At 43.9% G+C, this 20842-nt stretch overlaps 1 protein-coding gene across 4 annotated transcripts in view; it reads right to left on the bottom strand.

Annotated features, from left to right (window-relative positions):
- LOC146174870 (uncharacterized) overlaps positions 1-14403 on the bottom strand; it is an 86788-nt gene extending 72385 nt beyond the window's left edge. For 2 of the 4 annotated variants that reach the window (XR_014702003.1, XR_014702004.1), the window contains exon 1: positions 14188-14403. Coding sequence is in view for 1 of the 4 variants with exons in the window: in XM_084584046.1 (XP_084440172.1) it covers positions 14194-14270 (77 nt within the window). In the remaining 3 variants the exon portion in view is untranslated. The remainder of the gene's footprint in view (positions 1-14187) is intronic. The other 2 variants (XR_014702005.1, XM_084584046.1) reach the window with 1 other exon arrangement.
- Positions 14404-20842: the final 6439 nt, after the last annotated feature.

Genomic DNA, 20842 nt, shown 5'->3' with positions numbered 1-20842 from the left:
CCCCCCCCCCGGCATTGCATCGAACACTATCAGCGCGACCGCTGAACGCGCATCGGGACGCAACAAGTTTTAAGAAGCGGCGTTCGAGTTTACCGCTGACTTCACCGCTCGGCAGGCCACAAAAGGCAATATATAACAAATAAAGATAAGAACAAAGAAAACTATTTTGTGTGTGTGAAAAGCTACCGTATCTACTTCCGGCGGAGCTTATAAGCGTCACCCGAAATTTCTCCTCGCTTTTTCTGTCTTACTGTTTTTTTGCTGCCATAAAACATATAGGCAGCAGCGATACGAAGTACGGAAGATGTCAAAGTATGCAAATGATTAAAACAAGGCTGTCCTCTATCACCGCTGCTGTTCATGCTTTATATGATAAACCTGGAACGTAGGATACAAGAAAGTAACCTAGGTTTTAACTTGTCGTATAGATTAGGTGGACAGGCGTAGAGCAGCGCCTCCCGGTTTGATGTATGCAGATGATACTGTGCTACTAGTGTGAGTCTGGAAGAATTGCAAACTCTAGTTAAGTATTGCGGAGACGAAGGGGACGCTCTAGGCTAGATAAGTCGGGTCTGATGATTTTCAACGGCTCAACTGATCAGGGTCTTAAAATACAATGTCATTAAATACCCAGAGTAGCAGAATATAAATATCTCGGGGGATTGGCATACATTGGAACGCATGAGCAATCGCTTAAGGCCAAAGGTCGAAAAAATGGCGGTGGGGATACAACAGGTATCAGACATTGAGGGGTGTTTGGAAAGGAATTATTGTGTCCGGCCTTACTTTCGGCAATGCGTTTTGTGCCTAAAAGCAGAGGCAGAGATACAGTCGGTATTAGAAATACATTGGAGAACCGTAGGACGGTTAGCATTGGGTACTCACTACAATACCACAAATGAGACGTTACAGGTAGATATGGGCTCGGCATCTCTCGAAGTACGGGAAGCGCAGAGTTAAATATTATATGAGGAACGCCTGGCGAAAATGGACAGTAACAGATGGGCAGCTATATTATTTATATACCTATATCTAAAAAGCGTTGACTCATAATAGGGAAAAAGAACTAGGAAACTAACCAGTAGGTATGCTGGTCACAAGGACGAAGAAATAAAGAGCGTTAAGCAACAGGTGAAAAACACAGAAGGTAAAAATTGGATAAATTTTATGGAAAGAAACAGAGTGTGGAGCTATACCAAAAGCGGAGAAAGCAGATCAGGAAGATTTCTCTGATAACTCAAGAGGCAGTGCCCTACTTTTTGAAGCTAGATCAGGGTGTCTTAAACCACGCAGCTACAAAAAAAAAAATTACCATGAAGATGACACACGTGTAGTATGTAATTATGATCATCATCAGCCTGACTATACCCACTGCGGGGCGAAGACCTCTCCCATATTTCTGCAATTAACCCTGTTCTGTGCTAGCTGCATCCACTTGACCCCTGCGAACTTCTTAATGTCATCCGCCCACCTAACTTTCTGCCGCCCCCTGCTACGCTTTCCTTCCCTTGGAATCCAGTTTGTTACCCTAAGCGACCATCGGTTATCTTCTCTTCGCACTACTTGTCCTGTCCATCCCCATTTTCTCTTCCTAATTTGCACTACAATGTCAGTAACTTGAATTATTTCTCTGACCCACTCTGCTCGCTTCTATCTCTTAATGTTACCCCTACCATTTTTCGTTCCATAGCCCTCTGGGTTGTCCTCAACTTAAGTAGAACCCTCATGGTTAGCCTCCACGTTTCAGCCCCATAGGTGAGTACAGGTAAGATGCAGCTGTTGTATACTTTCCTCTTTAGCGATACCGGTAAGCTGCTAGCCATAATCTGCGAGTGCTTGCCAAATGCGCTCCATCCCAATCTTATTCTTCTTGTTATTTCCTTTTCATGGTCCGGATCTGCGGTTACTGCCTACCCTAAATAGACATTTTCGCCTACTACTTCCAGTGCCTTCTACCTAACGTAAACTGCTGTTCTTTCCCGAGGCTGTTGAACATTACCTTAGTCTTCTGCATATTGATTTTGAAGCCTACCTTCCTACTTATTCTTTCTAGGTCATCAATAATTATTTGCAGTTCATCCCCCGAGTTACTTAGCAAGGCAATGTCATCAGCGAATCGCAGATTACTGATGTATTCTCCATCTACCCTTAACCCTAACTGCTCCCATTCCAAGTCTCTGAATATTTCCTCTAAGCAAGCTGTGAATAGTACTGGGGAGATTGAGTCTCCCTGCCTAACACCTTTCTTTATGGGAATTTTGTTACTTTCTTTATGCAGAACTATGGTTGCTGCGCAGTCCCTATATATATCTTCAAGCACTTTCAAGTACGGCTCATCTACCCCCTGATTTCGCAATGCCTGCATCACCGCTGAAGTTTCAACTGCGTCAAATGCTTTTCCGTAATCAAGGAATGCTATGTATAAGGGCTAGTTATATTCCGAGCACTTCTCTATCACCTGGTGATGGTATGGATATGATCGATAGTAGAGTACCGTTTTCGAAAACAAGCTTGATCTTTTGCTGGATTGCAGTCTAAGGTTGTCCTGATTCTATTAGCTATTACCTTAGTAAATACCTTATACGTAACCGACAGTAAGCGTATTGGTCTGCAATTTTTAAGGCCTTTAGAATCCCCTTTCTTAGAAATAAGAATAATGTTTGCATTTTTCCATGGTTCCGGTACCGTCGATGGCACCAGGCACTGCGTATACAGGGTGGCCAGTTTTTCTAGCCCGATATCCCTCCCCCCCCCCCCCCCCCCTCTTCCGTCTTTCATCAAATCGGGAGTTATCTGATCCTCTCCAGCTGATTTTCCCCTTTTCATAGTTTCGAATGCCTTCTTGACCTCGTCCTTCGTCACTGGTGGAAAGTCTGACTGTTTCTCCCTACCACGAATCTCATTACGGTCCTCACTACTTTGGCTGCTGTAGAGATCTGTATAGAGCTCCTCGGCTACTTTGACTATCTTGTCCATATTCGTGATGACGTTGCCCACCTTGTTCATTATCGCATACATCTGGTTTCTGCCTATGATTAATTTCTTCTTTACCGCTTTAAGGCTTCCTCCGTTTTTTACAGCATGCTGAATATTCTCCATGTTATACTTCCTGAAATCGGCCACCTTCCGCTTATTGATTAGCTTTGATATCTCGGCCAATTCTATCTGGTCTGTTAGACTGGAAGCTTTCATACTCTGGCGTTTCTTAATCAAATCTTTCGTCTCCTTAGACAGCTTACCGGTACCCTCTCTAACTGTCTTACCGCCTACATCTACAGCGCACTCAGTAGTGATGTCTCTGACATTATTGTTCATTGCTTCTAGGTTAATGTCGCCATCCTCAGTTAGAGCTGAATATCTGTTCTGTAGCGAGATACTGAACTCTTCTGTCCTCCCCCTCACTACTAATTCGTTGATGGGTTTCTTTCTTACTAATCTGTTGCGTTCCATCTTCACATTTAGGCTAATTTGTCACCTCACCATCCTGTGGTCACTGCATCGCACTTTTCCGATTACCTCTACATCTTGTATAATGGCGGGGGTTGAGCACAGTATGAAGTCAATTTCATTTTTAATCTCCCCGTTAGGACTTTTCCATGTCCATTTCCGGCTCTTCAGTTTGCTGAAGAAGGTATTCAAGATTCTTAAGTTATTGCGCTCTGCAAACTCAACTAGTAACTCCCCCCTGCTATTCCTAGAACCAATGCCATAGTCACCTACTACCTGTTCTCCGGCCTGATTTTTCCCTACCTTCACACTGAAGTCGCCCATTAGTACAGTATACTGCGTCTTTACTTTTCGCATTGTCGATTCTACATCTTCGTAGAAGCTTCCAACTGCCTGGTCATCATAACTGCATGTGGGTGCATAGGTCTGTACAACCTTCATTTTATAGCGCTTATTAAGCCTAATTACGATGCCTGCCACCCTCTTATTTATACTATAGAATTCATCTATATTGCCCGCTATATACTTATTGACAAGGAAACCTACTCGCAGTTCTCGCCTCTCCGGTAAACCTCGATAACACAGTACATGCCCATCCTTCAGTACAGTATATGCCTCATTCGGCCTCCTAACCTCACTAAGCCGTATGATATCCCATTTCATACCCTCTAGTTCCTCTAACAGCCACTGCTAAACTAGCTTCACTAGCTAGGGTTCTAGCGTTAAACGTAGCCAGGGTCAGTTTCCAATAGCGGCCTGTCCAGCGGTAAATCCACAAAAATGAGGTAAATCCAGGAAATATGGTAAATCCACAAAAACAAGTTTCATCTTATACTCGAATGTGATGGTATTCATCTGAAAGTCGATGCAGGTGCAATCACATTTCCTGAGGCCCTGGGGTTTAGAGATGCCAGTGACCGGGGTAATGAACCTGTGGTGGAGCTGGTAAAAAACGATTGGATGGTTGGTGGCTTAAAAGCAGAAAAGTTAAATAATGTTAGTTACGTAGAAACAAAAATTCAATAAATAGAATGCTGGTATAGTTAAAATATCCAAAACAATATTTCTAAGCGGATGCTCCTATATTCTATCCATCCAGTCAGTTAGATTAGCAGGGTGCCTTTAGAGGTCAGACGCAGTGCACCGTAGGCTACTATTAGCAATCATAGTCGGAGTCCCGAAAATATCGATGACAAAATAAAAATAACCAGTCCAATACATAGGCCTTAAACGTTCCTCGCTAAGGACATTAAATTGTGTTTACTATTGCGCACTTCGTATTTTGAAAACCGCGCATGCATCCTGAAGTTCGATTCTGCACACAATGCTGCGCGTGAAGACTTGTAGATAGGGATATCAATATAAACGGCATGAAACTTGCAAATATTGAAACCTCCAGATATAGCTATTATACCTTTCATTTCAGGCCGAACACATGTGTAAAGCAATTACCATGATTCACCTGCTGTGCTTCGCTTTTGGTCAATTAAAAAGATGAAAAGAAAAGGTGGAATGTTTCGGTAAATCAACGCAGCTCAACTTGAATGCATAATGAAATTGATGTTAATTTATAACCAGACGGTCACCTGCTGTGCTTCGTTTTTGGTCAATTAAAAAGATGAAAAGAAAAGGTGGAATGTTTCGGTAAATCAACGCAGCTCAACTTGAATGCATAATGAAATAGATGTTAATTTATAACCAGACGGTTACCTGCTGTGCTTCGCTTTTGGTCAATTAAAAAGATGAAAAGAAAAGGTGGAATGTTTCGGTAAATCAACGCAGCTCAACTTGAATGCATAATGAAATTGATGTTAATTTATAACCAGACGGTCACCTGCTGTGCTTCGCTTTTGGTCAATTAAAAAGATGAAAAGAAAAGGTGGAATGTTTCGGTAAATCAACGCAGCTCAACTTGAATGCATAATGAAATTGATGTTAATTTATATCCAGAGGGTCACCTGCTGTGCTTCGCTTTTGGTCAATTAAAAAGATGAAAAGAAAAGGTGGAATGTTTCGGTAAATCAACGCAGCTCAACTTGAATGCATAATGAAATTGATGTTAATTTATAACCAGACGGTCACCTGCTGTGCTTCGCTTTTGGTCAATTAAAAAGATGAAAAGAAAAGGTGGAATGTTTCGGTAAATCAACGCAGCTCAACTTGAATGCATAATGAAATTGATGTTAATTTATAACCAGACGGTCACCTGCTGTGCTTCGCTTTTGGTCAATTAAAAAGATGAAAAGAAAAGGTGGAATGTTTCGGTAAATCAACGCAGCTCAACTTGAATGCATAATGAAATTGATGTTAATTTATAACCAGACGGTCACCTGCTGTGCTTCGCTTTTGGTCAATTAAAAAGATGAAAAGAAAAGGTGGAATGTTTCGGTAAATCAACGCAGCTCAACTTGAATGCATAATGAAATTGATGTTAATTTATAACCAGACGGTCACCTGCTGTGCTTCGCTTTTGGTCAATTGAAAAGATGAAAAGAAAAGGTGGAATGTTTCGGTAAATCAACGCAGCTCAACTTGAATGCATAATGAAATTGATGTTAATTTATAACCAGACGGTCACCTGCTGTGCTTCGCTTTTGGTCAATTAAAAAGATGAAAAGAAAAGGTGGAATGTTTCGGTAAATCAACGCAGCTCAACTTGAATGCATAATGAAATTGATGTTAATTTATAACCAGACGGTCACCTGCTGTGCTTCGCTTTTGGTCAATTAAAAAGATGAAAAGAAAAGGTGGAATGTTTCGGTAAATCAACGCAGCTCAACTTGAATGCATAATGAAATTGATGTTAATTTATAACCAGACGGTCACCTGCTGTGCTTCGCTTTTGGTCAATTAAAAAGATGAAAAGAAAAGGTGGAATGTTTCGCTAAATCAACGCTGCTCAACTTTAATGCATAATGAAATAGATGTTAATTTATAGCCAGACGGTGACACATCTGTAGCAGAAGTAAATAATTATGAAAAAGCAACCATCCTCCGTAAAATGGAGAGTGATTGTGGTCGCTACTGCAAGTAGGTGCCAAATGAGTATATATAAACTACAAAATGCACATGAAAGCTGCTACTTTCGTTTATGTGATGACGCTCGTAGCTTTAATGCCTGCCTTAACGTGCAAACACATATCATGCAACTGCCGGGCCTGAAAAGAACTATTTATTATTCCTCTTGATAGTCAAAACTGTAAGTAGATTCCCCAAAACATATATATATATATATATATATATATATATATATATATATATATATATATATATATATATATATCCTAACAATGGTTGTAGCCAAATATAGTTGAACCTTCCTTCTCTACATTAACAAATAATGTAAACAATGGCACCAGAGAATTTAAAATTTGCACAGAGTTTGTTCAGATAACTGAATCTGCTTCAGATATATTACGAAGACGACGGAAATTCATACTTGATGCGACGTTAAAGCTTTGTTATATTGTCATACCACCTCGCGATAAATGGTAATGCTATGTCTGTCCCTGGCTTCTCGCACTACACTGTGCTGGAGTGCGCATGCGTTGGCAGTTCACGAAAGAATATAAACGTGCACTGATCCATGCACCGCGGGTTGCTCGTCTGAGGCTGCCAGTTGTGCCACTCCTAATAAACCTGACTTTTCCTTGGCTTTGGTGTCTTTATACAACAAAGCTGCTTCGCATACATTACGAAGACAATGGATATTTATATATTTCAGGGCAGTGTGAAAGCAGCTACCAACCACATCGATGCACATGAGTTTTTGGCTGGGTAGCCAGCTCAATCAAAGGCTATATCTTAAGTAGTTACAACTAGCCTCAGCATAAACTAGATTTGCGGCTGCAGCTGTAATTTACTGCCACACACATGCTCCAGTGATGAGATCCTGACCGTGAGCATAGAATATCACATGAAAAACTGACTAAGAATACTGTACAGAACATTGTCCAATAAACTCGAACACACCTCAAATATACGTCATTTGACAAAAGAAAAACTGTCTCGCTGAAGTAGCCTTTTCAGAAAAAGTGTAATTCCCGATCATAACAATATACATATATCCACTAAGAAGAGTTCTAATTGTATTTTACCCAATGTCTATATTCTTGATATTTTCGCTCGCTGTATATAGTGTATCAATTAAGGAGTCTACAAAACAGCACTTTTCTGATTGCCTGAAGCTTAAGTTCACTGCTTGCTACCTGCAATTTGTGAGGATTTCGCCCTACGGTTAACCTACGCGACGAAGTATTTCATTTTCCTTTTTTATCCGACAAAATGACAGCATGGTCATTTGTCTCGCACATATATAATGTTTTTTAGATGCAACCCCTAGCTTGTTACAAAAACATCGCGGCTGCCTAGTATCGAGAATGAACTGTGAACTCCACAGTCTGCATTGAATCGAGCGCTGCTCACTGTGGCTCTTCCTTGCATGCTTAAACTCGTGTATTGCAGTATAAGAAATATTCAGTGTTTGGTAATTCCAAGGCATGATCCTTTTCCACATCTTTTCGCATCAAAACAGATGGCTGTGTGTTTGCTGGACAAGCAAACAATATTCGGATGTGAAAATATGCTGCAAGTATAAAAATACAAGCATATGTATACCGGAGACTTTACCGGGCACCTGAACCACCGCAACCCCGTACATGCCCCTCAAAAGAGCGATACAAACGTCCCCAAACAAATATTCTACGTAGTGTTTTGACACTGAAATTACTTTTACGTGTAACGAAACTGACCTTCAACTCCTCAGAAAACAGGCTTGACGCATTGGTTGCACCATTTATGTTATATAATGCCTCAGCAAATATCTTTGCCGGATTTTAGTATGTTCGTTTGGTGCTCACATTAAAGGAATCTGCGTGAGCTCGCCCACAGCCGATGCATACCTGGCATTTTATTGTGTTCTTTTGTGCTGCTTAAAAAAGCCTGGGCCTGCAACCAAATCGAGTCAATGTATTTTTCACTTCTCCTCCCGACGCACGGAACTGGTACGTGCGTGAACGCCATTGACCTTTGCAGTAACATACACATTCAATTTTCCTATTTGCACGTTCATGTTGGGGGGATTTATTAACATTTTTCATCTACAAACGTCATGGCTTGAGCAAATTGGCGCAGTTTAATAATGCTGGGAATGTTTTAGCTAGCAAAAGCCATTTGCAGGGTACGTCGGCGAAACGTAGTAAACGTCAACCACCGTATCATTAGCAAATGCTGTACGCTTCTGAAGCCTATCACATTTCATCAGCAACCAATCAGTAATCGGTAACCAGAGAAATCAATTACATGCATCTGTCAGCTGTCTCGCGCACCACAACCAATTTTTCGCCTGGTATATATTTCAGTAAATCATTAGGTTAATTTTTCTAATTTGCTTAATATAGACTTTATACAATAAAGGTGATTTGCAAAGTTGGAGAGCACCCTCAGAAACCCCCATTTTGTTGCTTTGCGATAAAGAAAGCCGCACATATACTTTTTTTCCCGAGCTTTAAAAATCCCGCGAATCACGGAAACAATCACGTGACTAGCGTATTCGCGTGTCCCGACTGCCCTGCTCTCAAGAGTGGCTTGAGAGAACAAAATCGGTTGCGACTGTGGATTGCAGCGGCAGGCCGATATGTCTACGGTGGATTCCTCGCGCGCGTGAGCCAATGGGCACATGTGACTATGCAAGTTACAGCGAGCACGGCCAGCGACCTCACGATGCGCTGGCGGAGCGGGTTCGCGAAATTATCAGCGTAACACTGGAAGTGGGATATTAAGACACGGCTGAGAGCGGTTTTCGTTCACTCAATCCACGGTTGAGAGCAGTACAATCATGGCGTACGAATGAGCTTGTCACGTGATTTTTTTTGTATTTCGCGGGTTTTTTTTAGAGCTTGGAAAACGATACACATGCGACGTATCTATGTTAAAAATAAATGAAGTGTGTGTTTCTGAAGGTGCCCTCCAAGTTTGCAAATCACGCTTGTTGCCTAGAGCAAATATTAGGCAAATTACGCAATTACCCATTAACTATTTCCGAAACAAAAAAATCGCCTGCGGGGCGCAAGACGGCTGGCAACTGCATGCCACTGGTTTCCGTGAGCTATCTCAAGTATTTATTTTTTTAACCCTAGGTTCAAGTTAGCTTGGACACCCGTTATATATATATATATATATAGCAGTGTCATACCAAACACAAAATGTGGATGACACAAAGTGTCAAAAGCAAACTATATATATATATATATATATATATATATATATATATATAGTTTGCTTTTGACACTTTGTGTCATCCACATTTTGTGTTTGGATTTTGTGTTTGTGTTTGCATTTTGTGTTTTTTGTGTTTGCATTTTGTGTTGTGTTGTCAAGAGAGTGAGAACTCCTTCTCCCTCTCTTGACAGAAGCCCAAAGGTGCGGACTCATTCACCTTTCTCAATTATATCCTGAAGAAGGACGGTCCACAGTCAGAAACTGTTGCAAGAATAAAATAGGATGATCGGGAAAGCTGTGTGACATCCTGTTCGATTTTCCCTGGCCCATTAAGCAAAAGCAAACTATATATATATATATATATATATATATATATATATATATATATATATATATATATATATATATATATATATATATATATATATAGTTTGCTTTTGCTTAATGGGCCAGGGAAAATCGAACAGGTTGTCACACAGCTTTCCCGATCATCCTATTTTATTCTTGCAACAGTTTCTGACTGTGGACCGTCCTTCTTCAGGATATAATTGAGAAAGGTGAATGAGTCCGCACCTTTGGGCTTCTGTCAAGAGAGGGAGAAGGAGTTCTCACTCTCTCTCTATGGAGAAACACACATCACTGAATAGATAAAAATGGCGAAAAGCTCCCGTAATTATCAGCTGGTAATGCAACAAAGAGGGTGAGAGAAAGACAGAGAGAGAGAGAGAAGAAAAAAGGGGGAAGGGGATTGAAAAGAGGAAGTGGAGAGCCGACGAATTTACATACGCGAAATGCTTCCCCGAAGAAGACGCTAAAAGCAAGGCAAGTCTCCCTCGGAAGCAGCCAGAAATTGAGAAAAGGTCAAGAGCATTTGGACAAAAAAAAAGGACCAACTTGGAAGCAGATAACGCGAGCATGTATACCAAAACGGCCCTTTCCCCAGCGGTGCCGGTTGTTCAAAAAACCGTTGGCACAAGAGGTATGTGTTTTAGACTCAGTTGTTCCACACCGTGACGCGCCAGTGACCGGAGCAAGGGCAACGCGCCGCCAAGGCGACGACAGAGCGGTCGGCCAAACGCTCTCTGCCGAAACCCAATCCCACAGCTGGGCATTCGTGGCAAGTCGCTCCCCCGAGCGTGTACCCAGTGAAGGCTTTGGTTGCGGGAAAGGAAACCGGCTAGAGTGGGCCGGGGGGGACGGGGGAGTACAAAGAGTTAAAAACTTGAAACTTGAAACAAAGCACTCATTTACGCCACATAACTATATATATAAAAGTGCACGAAGGGGGCACGTCAGGGCGCTGATTCAAAATTTATGAACGACGCATAAATTTCAAAATTTTCTATCGACTGGAAACTATGAATCGTAATTGGCGTTGGGACAGCGGCGTTTGCATGATCAGAAATTATTTTTAGCGTGCAACTAGATACAGCTGAAGTCTTCTCGGTTGAACCGCACTTTGTTCTAGTGGCCGTCCAGATTTCTCGCAACGCGCTGGAGAATATCTAGTGTGCCTTGCTTCATACACTAATAGAACACCACTGTCGACCAGCAGATGTGATGAGCTTGAAGTGCGGTAATAGGATAATATCTTGCATCACGATCGCTGTCTGGTTACCGCGTTTTTCGACGAAAATAACTTCGTTGCCGCCTCCTGAAAATTTTGACTGGGGTCATCGCCCATCCTTACAGAGGGTCTGTCAGTCAACTTATTCGAGCCGGCTCATGTTTCCATAGTTGTATGCAAGGCATTTAGAAAAAAAAAAAACGCTGTCGTCACACCTGTCTTTATTACTTATTGTAGACGATACCTTTCTTTTTTTTTCCTTGACCATCTTTTTACGTGCAATTTTTTATGTGTCGAAGGACTCCAGTGTTTCGCAATGTTTTGCAATGTGCCGTGGTCAGTGACCAGTGAGGGCCTCCTCGGAATCCTGAATGATGCGGCACTAGAAAAGTCAACTTAAACGCAAGGCAAAAAAGCTGTGAAAACTTGCTAATAAAATAAAATTGCTGGAGTGGAAGTGAAAGTTCGTGGCAGCGAGTTCAAGTAAAAATGAATTTTAGAATAAAATAGCTGCAATTTCTAGCTCTCGATAAAGAGCATGCATACTCTGCAAGAACTTCGGAAGGAAAACTGAATGTGAAATTGTCGAAGGCCACCAAGTGAGGAAAGATGTCTTAGATTGAAAGAAAAAATGAGCACCGATCTAGCCTTGGTTACGCTAATGGGAATTAGTGAGCTGGAACTTCGGCTTTCATTCATTTGCGTATGGTACTTCGTCATTAGCATGCAATCGTAATGTACCATATTATACGCCACACTATCCGACTTATATGAAATATCACTTTTAAACAAAGGTGCGCAAATGTACCTGAGTTACCTAAGTATACAGTCAATAAGAAGTTATATTTTTTCATACTTTAGGACAGGATATAAATCCCTCAGGAAAAGCTTGACAAAATTTGGGAATTGAAGGTAGCGAAAGAGAAGATACACCGCGAGTACACTATCAGCAAAGTGATAATGCCACGCTTACACAAGAATACGGCGGCTAATGCGTTTCGACACTGCCTAAAGTAAGTGGGCTAAGAACGGCATGAATGTGTAGGATATCAGCCCAAGAGTGGCAATACAATAACACCATGCTGTATTCACTGGTTCACCTGCGCCTCTTATCGTTTTAACACACGCTCACTCGAAATGCAGCGAACAGTTATTTCCAGTGTAGCAGAATGTCAGTAGCTTGTGCTCACTCTCTCTGTCGGTGTTGGTAATCAGCATTTTTGTAACGTGTCTGCGTATTTTGTGTTACCACACACGAGAAAAGAAAGATAAAGCAAGAGCACCTAGGTAACAGAAGTTTAGAGTGTTTTCAAGCCGTATGGCTGTTCGGCTATTGTTTCAAAATGCTTGTCGACAATAGAACAGCGACTAAAAGATCCGGGTGATAGCACCACGAGCAAAATATTGTTTGCTAGCTAGTGGAGCCGCAGCACAGCAATGCAGCTGCGCTTCAATCGCCGTAGCGCAGCATGGATGTTACAGGATTTCGTATATGTGAGCTGCACGATTATGCGGGAAAGTGTGAGATGCATCTCGCTGTACAACGCATGAGGTGTGAAAAATAACCATTTTTTTGAGCCAAGTCCTCAAACGTACACGACTGAAGCGCGAAACATGCGCACAACCTCTGTTGCAGGCTACTAAAATTTTTGCGAAAATTTGTTTAAATATAAAGAAAATGCATTTTCTCCTATACAATAATAGAGTTGAACGTTAGCTAGCTTGAAGGCTGGAATTTACGCACAAATATTATTGTATGTAAAACATTGCATAAGCTTGAATAAATGATTATCTTTAGGCTGAAATGCGCTGGCATTTACGGATGTTTAGAAACGCCTGAGTTTCTTTAACGTACTTTGTGACGGCAGTTTTGGCGTAATGTTCTCTCTTCGGTTTCGTTTTCTCGATGCCTACCACGGGGAACGCCTACAACAGCGTATGCCGTTGTTCGCTATTTAAAATGTGCTCATGTTTCGGGCGAAAGAAAACAGATCAGATGTCTTGCTCTGGAATTTGCCAGTTAATACAAGCGGCAAGGGTATGTCCATCATTGTTGCAGGCAGGCTCAAGATCCTTAATGCGCACTGCTAGTTCACCTTCAAAAAGACATTGGACTTCAATGCCGAATTGCTGTGTCTACTCGTCCCCTCTGTGTTCTTCGAGGAGAAAAACCAAATGGAAAAGTAGACTGATGATGATCAATATTGCTAGGGTTCAACACTTTATCAGATGCAATAGATCGTAAATTTTGCTTAGGTAATATTGCCCTGGTTCTTGAATACATCTGTGATTAGCGAGCACTCAGCAAGTTTTATTGTAGCTTTTCTGGCAAGTACAGAAATCCTCTATCATAAATAAAATACGCTTCATTGCAGAGGAAAATTGTAAGGTATTGTGAGACTGTGAAATAAAGCTGGTACTGCTTCATATGTTTTGCTGAAATTTTACCTCCAGCCAGATGGCGAGAAATATAATTTATTCGTTTTCATAAGTGTTTACAAAAATTAGAAATGGTTTTACCATGTTCTCGTACTCAATAAATTTATCCTCTTTTGTACATTGCATGTAAATGCTTTGAAGAACGTCAACATTTGAACATATGCTATAGTTGCCCTGTGTGTCCAGAAATATCTTGAACGCATTAGCCAAAGTAAAGAGCTCTCGAAAAAAAAATGGGGAAACAATTTAACTCTATCCTTGATTGCACGATGTTTCAGCTTTATTATTTCCTGTCTTCAACATCTTTCCAAGATCCCCTTCGGGCATATTAATCTTGTTATTCGCTTAATCTCCAATCTTCTAATTTATATCTCTGTCACCTTGCACATATTGAATAGCATACAATCCTAGGAAACCAGTTCTGTGAAAGTGCACCCAACCTGTATATCATTAAAAACCCGCTTTATTCAAGGTCTATACATGTTACTGCGTGATATAAGAATAGCGCGTCTTACCATTACCTCAACATTCTGGAATGGTCGACTTGCGTCTTGCAAACAAAACGGAAAGCAGAAGCGCGGATTCTAGTTCCTGCCATGTCATATGGTGGAGTAATTTGGCACAATCCGCCGACAATCAGTACAGCGTCATCTCATCGATAAACTGCCTTTTCGCTAGAGTCATGCGCTTTATTGTTCGCTCGCAACAATGTTAACACCGACATGGCCACATTTTTTAGAGAACAGATGCTTTAACGCTATGGCGTTCTTATTAGCATCTCAAGAAGAAGTTAGGATTCATTAATAACGATAACTGATTGACCTTTAAATCCAGCGACATCTAAATAAACGAAATGAAAGTCTGCAATGTATGCCTTATTTGCATATGTAATTCAGATATTCGTTCCTCTTCCAATGAAAGCAACTGAGTCAGCCTATTATCTGTTAAAAATGTTTTTGTAAGCCGTCCCCATTTCATGACTTGCATCATAGTGGAGACAGTACCCTCGCCTGGAGGTGACTTCCGTGAGACACCGGTCAAGTGAGCTCAGTGTTTCGAGGCTCAGGTGACATGTTTTGTCCGCTTTATGTTGCAGCACATGGTAGCGGAAAAAACTGTTTTATATGTTGCGGTTCTCTTCAGAAATAATGTTAAATTCTTGGCTTTAAAGCGACACAGCAAGGGTTACCAAAATGTCACTAATTTAGGACCCCTATCATACATGTTGCTTGCATGCACTGCCTACGTTATAGCGCCAATTTAAGGTGTTTGGTTATCTAGAAACGGAAGATGAGGAGAGGTAATCGAATAACAGTAGTTTTCGGAAGGCATTACATAAAGATGTTGACAAATTAGTGAGAAATCAGGAAGGCATGCTTGTACAAAGAGATATCTACATCAAGCCACAATGGGGTTAAGGAATAAATGATCCATAAGGGACATCCCAAATGCTTTCTGTACGTACCGTCGCGTAGGCCAGACATCATGAGACGAGCTAACCACGTTCAGCTTTTTGCTGTGAGTCAACCATATCCTTCATAATGTCGCTCTCCTCATGTCGAAGAAACGTGATCTCGAGCTTCCACTAATCAACATAGCCATGGCTGTTTTTGCACTGATACTTTCCCACGTACCGGGATAAATGCGTGGACACAAATCCAAACCACATTCAATCTCGACACAGCGGAACGATTAGTTTACGTCCACATCCAAAACTTTTAGAGTGGTAGCTCTACTCCTATTATAAAACCTCCTACGAGTGCCTGCCGATGATCTCTGGCTGTTCTATTTGGCCTCTAATGAAACACAGGAGTTTCTAGTCACGTACTCTGAGCGTGCGCCGCCGAGAGCTCCGGCAGATTCGTGACGCACAATCGTCGCCGCGTTGCGGAGTGGACTAAAGAAGGCATCCCAGATATGTGTGCCACCGCGGATAGGTTAGGAGGACGGTAACGGCATCCAATCGCAAAAGCGTGCTGCCGCAGCAGCTCCGCCTAATCAAGCAACATCGGGTTATGTGCGCACGGTATTAAATCAGTGTTATTTGACACGTGACACTGATCCAATGCCGGGTTCTCATCACCAGATGTCGCATGACTAATCGGAGTTGCTGCGGCGGCACGTGCCTGCGAGTGAATTCCGCTACCCTCGTCCTCACCCCTCCACGGCGGCGCGCACACCTGGCATGCCTCCTTTCCTCCCCTTCGCAAAACGATGACGACGATGCTACAACGGATGCAATGTGGAAGAATTTCGGGCGGGACTTCTGATGAGAATCGAATACATGAAAATTTTGGATGCGAGACCTTTGGTAAGTCTAAGGCGGCACACATAACGTTTGTGGGAACTATACTCACCGGCAAGTTAATCATAGGAACTGCCTGTACGCTGCGGTTACTTATAGTTGCTAGAGAAGGGCTGTAGTTGCAAACGAGTGGGACATCGAGCAGACACGTGTAATCCTTCGAACGCCAGTGTGTGTTTTCGGTGCTGGAGGATAAGCCTGCACCACTGTTAAGGAGGTTTGCAGACGTCCTCACCGCACACCATTGCGTGAAATGGGATGCATAGCACGGGGAGCCGAAACTGCAAGTTTCGTCTAGCCCGTAAGTAGCCGATGGCCCGGCAGCAGAATACCAAGGACAAGAGCCAATCAGGCAACGAGGAATGACGGGTGCCCGAGGCCCACAATGCCGATATCGAGCTGTGCGAGACGCGGAAAAGTGCAGAGAACAGTCGGGTTCCTTTCCGCCACTGCCTTGACCCGGGTTGTGCGAAGAGAACACGATTATAGTCATGGAAGAAATACAAGCAGCGCGAGACAAAAAATGGGCTGGTGAAACGTGGATCCCCATATTGAGTCTGCTGGAGAGAAAGTGCTTGAAAAGCAATTACAGCAGAAAGCAGACATGATTAAAAAGACCAAACCCAGTATGGCAGAGATGGAACGAGCGCTTTACAGCTGCAAAGAACCTTGGGGCAGATGCGCCGGTGCTGCAGGAGCACTCAGAAGGCAGCACAGGCGGCAACTTCTTGCGTAGAGGAGACCACATAGAAGTGTAAAATCGAGGGATGTAAAGAGGCCACTGCCAGCGGGTGAGAACACTAATGCAGAGAGGGGCAGGAGCGTCGGCGTTGAACGCCTCCCGCCGGTGGTTAAATTCAATAGTCTTAGGCCGGATGGTATTGCCCTTGCGGCAAGATTGGGGAAACTAGAGGAAAGACAGGATCAGTTTACTCTCTGTTACGTATAAAATATTTACTAAAGTAATCTTTAACAAAATCAGGACAACCTTAGACGGCAATCAAGCAAAAGATCAGGCAGGTTTTTGAAAACGGTACTCTACTATCAATCACATCCACACCATCAACTAGTTGATAGAAAAATGCTCGGAGTTAACCACCCTTTATGCACAGCATTCATTGATTACAAAAAAAGCATTTGCCTCCGAGAAACCCCCGCGCTCATGCAGGCAATGGAAAATCAGGGTGTAGACGAGACATGTGTAGGCGAGATACTGGAAGGCGTATATGGTAGTTGCACAGCGTCCAGAGTTCTGCATAAAGAAATTAAAAACTTTCATAGAAAGGAAGGTGTTAAGCAAGGAGAAACGTTCTCTCCAATACTTTTCACTGCTTGCTTAGAGGAAGTATTTAGAGACATGGAATGGGATCAGTTACGGATAAGGGTCGATTAAGAATACCTCAGTAATCTGCGATTTGCGGATGATATCGCCTTGCTAAAGCAGGGGATGTAATGCAAAGAATGATTGAGGACCTTCACAGGAAAATTAGCACGGTTGGCTTGAAAATCAATATGCAGAAGACAAATGTAACGTTCAACTCCCTCTGGAAGGAACTGCAGTTTATGTTACGTAGCGAAGCAGCGGAAGTAGTCCGCGAATATGTCTACTCACGACAAGTATAGTAACCACAGATCCGGAGAATAGGATTGGGATGGAACTCATTTGGCAAGCACTCGCAGATTATGTCTAGCAGCATACCGGTATCGCTCAATAGGAAAGTATGCAGCAGTTTCGTCTTATCTCTACTCACCTATGGGGATGAAATGCGGAGCCTAACGAAGAATGTTCTACTTAAGTTGAGGACAACGCAGAGGGCTATAGAACAAAAATTGGTAGGGGTACAGAAAGGAGGCGTGTAGAGTGGGTCAGAGAAATAACTCAAGTTACTAACATTCTAGTGGATATCAAGAATAAATGGACATGGGCAGGAAATTTAGTGCGAGTTGATGGTAACCGATGGTCACTTAGTGTAACAAACTGGATTCCAAGGGAAGGAAAGCGCACTAAGGGTCGGCAGAAAGTTAGTTGGGCGGAGGAGGTTAAGAAGTTCGCAGAGGTCTAGCGGATGCACCTAGCACAGGACCGGGTCAATTGCAGGAATATGGCAGAGGCCTCGCCCTGCAGTGGGTGTAGTCAGGCGGCTGCTGCTGCTGCTTCTGTTAATTACGATGATGATGATGATGATAAAGATGTCTTCACCAATAATTTACGGACGTTCCAAATTCAGGTTATGGGCATGTTTCAGCAGCTGAATGCTATGCTGGGGGCCAGACAGCATTCCGGCGTTGCCAAATGCCGACGTTACTCAACCCCGTGCATCATCATTGACCCTCGTGAGCAAGTTGAGGTTTGGGCTTGGAATTAGAGGGGCGACAATCACACGCGGAGTAACCCGCACTTACATATACAAACCTGTACAGCAAGTCGGGCATAATAACTTTCCCGGAGGCCAGTGGATAGGTGATATAGGCAGGGTGCAGTCTTTATGTCAATCTACGCTGATCGCGAGCGCGTGCCTCCTCGAGGTGAAGAAACCGATGTTCTCCCGTTGAGGCGAGTTCTGCCAGTTTTTCTGCCGCTCTGTGCGCTGTGACTTTTGTGACTCTGTGTCCCGCGGTGACTTCTTACTAGACTTCACGCCGTCACATCTGGTGGCAGGCGCTCGGTAGTGACACCCATGCTCCAAAAACATCCAACCTGTCGAGGCTCCAGACCTCAGGGATATCCTGCCATCGAGATGACGCCTACTCATCAGGGTAGCTGACGGCTTCGATGTCTTGAGTCCGAATTTGCTCTTCTGCAATTTTTCCGTAGGTCGAGATCGCCGCCATCTTCTCAAGCACCAACTTCGGCGACAACACAACCGCCTACAATGATGCAGGAAGATACCACTGCGCCTTCCTCCGTGTTGCAGCAGCCGCGGGAGATATCCACTTCCCAAGCCTTTCCAGGCGACGACCCGGAAGACTGGTTAAATAAATTTCAGCTAGTAGTCTGGTACAATCGTTGGGGCGGCTACCAGAAACCGCAGCATGTATTTTTCTTGCTGGACGATGCAGCTCACACATGGTTCAAAAATCATGAGACTACTATCACAACATGGTCTTCCTTCAAGGACCAGTTCCCACGAGCTTTCACCACTGTTCTTCGCAAAGAAGGTGCCGAGCTGCTCCTACAGACAAAAGAGTTCACCTCCCTAACGAGAGCTTCCTCGTTTACTTCGAGGACATGACGAGGTTATTCCGTCGCGCTGATCCAAACATGTCCGAAGAGAAGAACTTCGCTATCTGATGAGGAGAATTAAGTAACCGATCTTTGTTGGATTAGTGCGATGTCCCCCCTAGACAGTTGGGGAATTTGTGTCCGAGGCCACCAGCATTGAGAAGGCGCTAGAGGTACGATCCAAACACTACGAGCGGCCGTCCATCCCTATTGCTGATGCCATCGATGACACTGGTACCTCTGACGTGCTCCGCGAGACCATACGGGCCGCCCTACGCGAGGAGCAACAAAAACTATTTTCGGCGGCAGCACCCCCGCAAGTATACTGCCTTTCGCAGATGGCTTGGAAAGAGGAAGAGCCACTCCCGACAATACCACCACAGGCCATGACCTACGCCACCGTCACTCATCGTGCCTGCCCACCTCTCAGTCAGCACCAAGAAGCCCCTGCAAACATTCGTCCAGTACCTCCCGCTCGAGCTCCTCAGGTGCGTCCACGCAAAAGCGACGTCTGGCGCACTCACGATCATCGCCCGCTGTGCTTCCACTGTGGCGAGGCTGGTCACGTGTTCCGCAACTGCTATTACCGACGAATAGGTCTGCCGGGGCTTAGCGCCGACGCGCAAAGGCCGCAGCGTGGTGAACGGCCCCCTGCCATTGACACGTACTTGGCTGAAGCATCCGGAATGCCACATGACTACTCCCGGTCACCTTCACCGCGCCGTTACTTCTCGCAAACCCGCCCAAATGCCGGCCTGACGCGGGTGCGCTCCCCTAGACCCCGTCGGGAAAACTAGAAGCGGCAACCATTGCAGGGAAGGTTGCTCATCGACGAAATTCTCAAGCTCCTACACCGCTGCAACCGGGTGGTCACACTTTTTCACGACGACATGACGCGCCCCACAATGATTCGCTGCCTCGGTACTCCAGTTCTCCGACAACACCAAATCAGCTAGTCCCTCCACGCAGCCGTGACCAGACCCCGTTAGTTCCGGCAACACCACAGCTGTAACCGCCAACCTGAACATTTCAGTGGACGGAACCGACGTGACAGCGCTGTTAGATACCGGCGCCGATTATTCTGTGATGAGCGGGCCTTTCGCCGCCACTCTGAAAAAGGTGGCTATGCACTGGACAGGCCCGCAAATTCGTACTGCTGGAGGCCACTTGATAACGCCGACTGGTACCTGCACTTCTAGGGTAACAGTTCAATAAGAAACGTACTCAGTAACTTTCGTCTCACTTGCCCAGTGTCCCCGCGACGTCATCCTTAACATCGATTAGTTAGCAAAAAATGGGGCCGTTATCGACTTGCAGACTTAGTCAGTGCCCTTATCGACTGAGAACGCAATACACAGTGATTGAGAGCGACCGATAGAGCTACACATTTTTGATGACCACGTCACTATTCCGCCCGATTCCAGTATGATGACCTCCACGGCTGCGAAGATACTGCGAAACTTTGAAGGTGTCGTGGAGAGCAAACATCTTGGTTTTAGAACGCAGTTTTGATGTAGCCAGATGAGTCGTTCGCCTCGAAGACGGCAAACCAGATGTCCTACTCACGACGTGTGGCTGTGAGAACCAGCATTTAAGCACTGGGACAGTAGTGGCCCACATATTCGGTATCACACACGTTCGA

This window comes from Amblyomma maculatum, chromosome 11 (assembly GCF_055883805.1).
Source record: "Amblyomma maculatum isolate TAMU_Amacu chromosome 11, ASM5588380v1, whole genome shotgun sequence".
NCBI classification, from domain to species: Eukaryota; Metazoa; Arthropoda; class Arachnida; order Ixodida; family Ixodidae; genus Amblyomma; species Amblyomma maculatum.
This window is presented reverse-complemented; position numbering and strand designations above follow the sequence as displayed.